The sequence below is a fragment of the Austrofundulus limnaeus genome, unplaced genomic scaffold (genome assembly GCF_001266775.1).
Source record: "Austrofundulus limnaeus strain Quisiro unplaced genomic scaffold, Austrofundulus_limnaeus-1.0 Scaffold579, whole genome shotgun sequence".
NCBI classification, from domain to species: domain Eukaryota; kingdom Metazoa; phylum Chordata; class Actinopteri; order Cyprinodontiformes; family Rivulidae; genus Austrofundulus; species Austrofundulus limnaeus.
The window spans coordinates 280,977-283,618 of NW_013952981.1; the positions used below are offsets into that span (position 1 = coordinate 280,977).

At 34.9% G+C, this 2,642-nt stretch overlaps 1 protein-coding gene across 1 annotated transcript in view; it reads left to right on the forward strand.

The window, feature by feature from the left end:
• The window catches only part of mms19 (MMS19 homolog, cytosolic iron-sulfur assembly component), a gene marked incomplete at its 3' end in the record, with an annotated part of 37,492 nt that overhangs the window by 9,789 nt on the left and 25,061 nt on the right, over positions 1–2,642 (forward strand). Inside the window, 1 exon segment of the mRNA XM_014026671.1 lies at positions 1,046–1,132. Within this exon segment, the coding sequence (XP_013882125.1) occupies positions 1,046–1,132 (87 nt within the window).

The following is a 2,642-nucleotide window of genomic DNA, read 5'->3' on the forward strand; positions in this document are numbered from 1 at the left end:
ATATATGAGTTTGTATGTAATGTATGAATATAATATACAAGTTTCACTTTTTAAATGGAATTACTGAAATAAATCTACTTTTTCATGATATTCTAATTTTATGACCAGCACCTGTATATGAGTTTGTATGTAATGTATGAATATAATATACAAGTTTCACTTTTTAAATGGAATTACTGAAATAAATCTACTTTTTCATGATATGACCAGCACCTGTATATGCAAGAGAAATTGCGTGGGAACTGGACAGACGTGATCAGAGCATTCTGTCAAGTCCGCACTAACATGGAAACAGGAAACAGACAGTTATATACTTCCGGGCAGAGTCCTGTTAACAAATAAGAGCGTACAGAGATATACAGGGACCAATGAAATAGTTACAAGTTATATAGGCCATGAGATAGCAGGCGTACAGCATTGTTATGAGAACAGATTGCACACTGACAGTTATCAATGAGATACAGAAACAAGAAACATGTCAAGGAAATATGCAGTCATCCAGAGATATACAACACTTCCACTACAGTTACCATTACAGCGGGGGTATTAAAGTCTGGGACAGTTACACCTCCCACCACACCCCAAACAGTAATGTTTTTTTCTAGCAGCAGTCTCAAAAGATTTGGTGTCATCTGCTATATTTGATGTTCTAAGTGCTGTCAACAATGTTTTACAATAACATATAATGACATGACACCATATTTTCAAATTTTCTGTCAACTTGTAACATTTTTCAACAAAAACACGGTGGTCTACTGGTGGAGTTTTCTGGGGGAAACCCTGGGTTTTGCAGATGGATTTGTTAAAATGGCTGTATTTTCCAACAGCACTGGTCATCTGGGTCTATATTCATCAAACTACGTAGAATTACCCTTAATAATGCTGCTAAGAATGTACTTAAGTGTAAAAAATCCTCAGCTAAAAGTCATTTATGAAGCGTCTCAGTCTGACTTTAAGTGAAGTGTCAGAAGTTTTTTGTGTTTAATGTTTTTTTATTTTGTTTTTTGAATTTTATTTTCTTATTATCACCACTCATTCTTTCCAGCCTCCTAATGACGTCAATGGAATCACCAAAGAGGAATTAATCCTGGCACTGAGGGCCGTCCTCACAGGAACTCCTAAATTTTCACAGGTAGGGCAACTTTTTTTAGTTTTCTACCAGCAAAGGGTGAGAAAGAGATGATGTTTATGCTTGTGTGTCTGTGTCTGTCAGTAAAATAGCTTATGAACCAGACCACAGACTGTCTAAGTGGTTACTGGATGTATTTTCTTAAGTTTAAGTTTTGGAGTCCACCCAAGTCAAGATGACTGCCACAGTAATAAACCTTAGCAAAAAGAAAAACTATCAATTTTACAGATAAAGCACTAATTTGGTGTGGTACTACCTGAGAGTCTTTTGCCGTACAGACACTGAGTGATAACAGATTATGATGTAACTTGACCAGATCTCTATGAAGTACTTGGAAAATATAACTAAGTAAAAGTAAAATTACATGAACAGAAAATGACTTTGGTAAAAATAAATTTCACTGATGAGAAAACTAAAGTAAAAGTCATAAAACTGTTCACAACAATTAGGAAAGTAAAAGTAAAAGTACTTTTACACACTCTAAGAAATAAACTGTTGAATTTACTGAACTAAACTGGTTTCACTGAACCAGGTTGAGTAAATTGATCAATATGTGGTTATTCTTTGTTCAGTCTTAGTGGAACCAGCTGACAGGACTTTGTTGAGTAAATTCAACTCTTCATTTTTTAGAGCTGAAACATCTTTCATGAGTTCAAACAGATTTAATGTTGTAACAAGTAACTAGCTGTTATATTTTCAAGTAAAGAAACAAAAGTATAATTTTTAGCTTTAAAATGTAACAAAGTAAAAGTAGCTGTTTAAAAAAATAACTGGTAAAATTACAAATCCTCAAAAAAACTACTTAAGTACTGTAACAAAGTAAATGTACTTAGTTACTATAAACCTCTGAACTTGAGTTTATATTTAAAACTTTTCTGTAGGAGTCAAAAAAATCTCCTGAGCCAGTGGACGTTTTTAATAAAACCTGAAGAAAATGATGACAAAGTTAGAGCCAACCCTTAAACACAGGGTTGTCACAACCAAGAGACCTCAAAACACACAAAAATGACTGAGTCAGTTTTACGGGTTACCATTGTTAAGTTGTATGGAACCCACTATGCATGTGTTGGTTGATTGGTTGAGAGGTATGGGGCAAGGAGGAGGAGTCGGGGAGAATACATATATACAGTGGAGAGAACAAGTATTTGATACACTGTTGATTTTTCAGGTTTTCCCACTTGCAAAGCTTGTAGATGACTGTAATTTTTATCATAGGWACTCTTCAACTGTGAGTGATGGAATCTAAAACAAAAATCCAGAAAAATACAATGTATGATTTTTAAATAATTAAWTTCCATTTTATTGTGTGAAACAAGTATTTGATACACCAGAAAAATGAAACTTAATATTTGGTACAGAAACCTTTGTTTGCAGTTACAGAGATCAGAGGTTTCCTGTAGTTCTTGACCAGGTTTGCACACACTGCAGCAGGGATTTTGGCCCACTCCTCCATACAGATCTCCTCCAGAGCCTTCAGGTTTCGGGGCTGTCGCTGGGCCACACGGACTTTAAG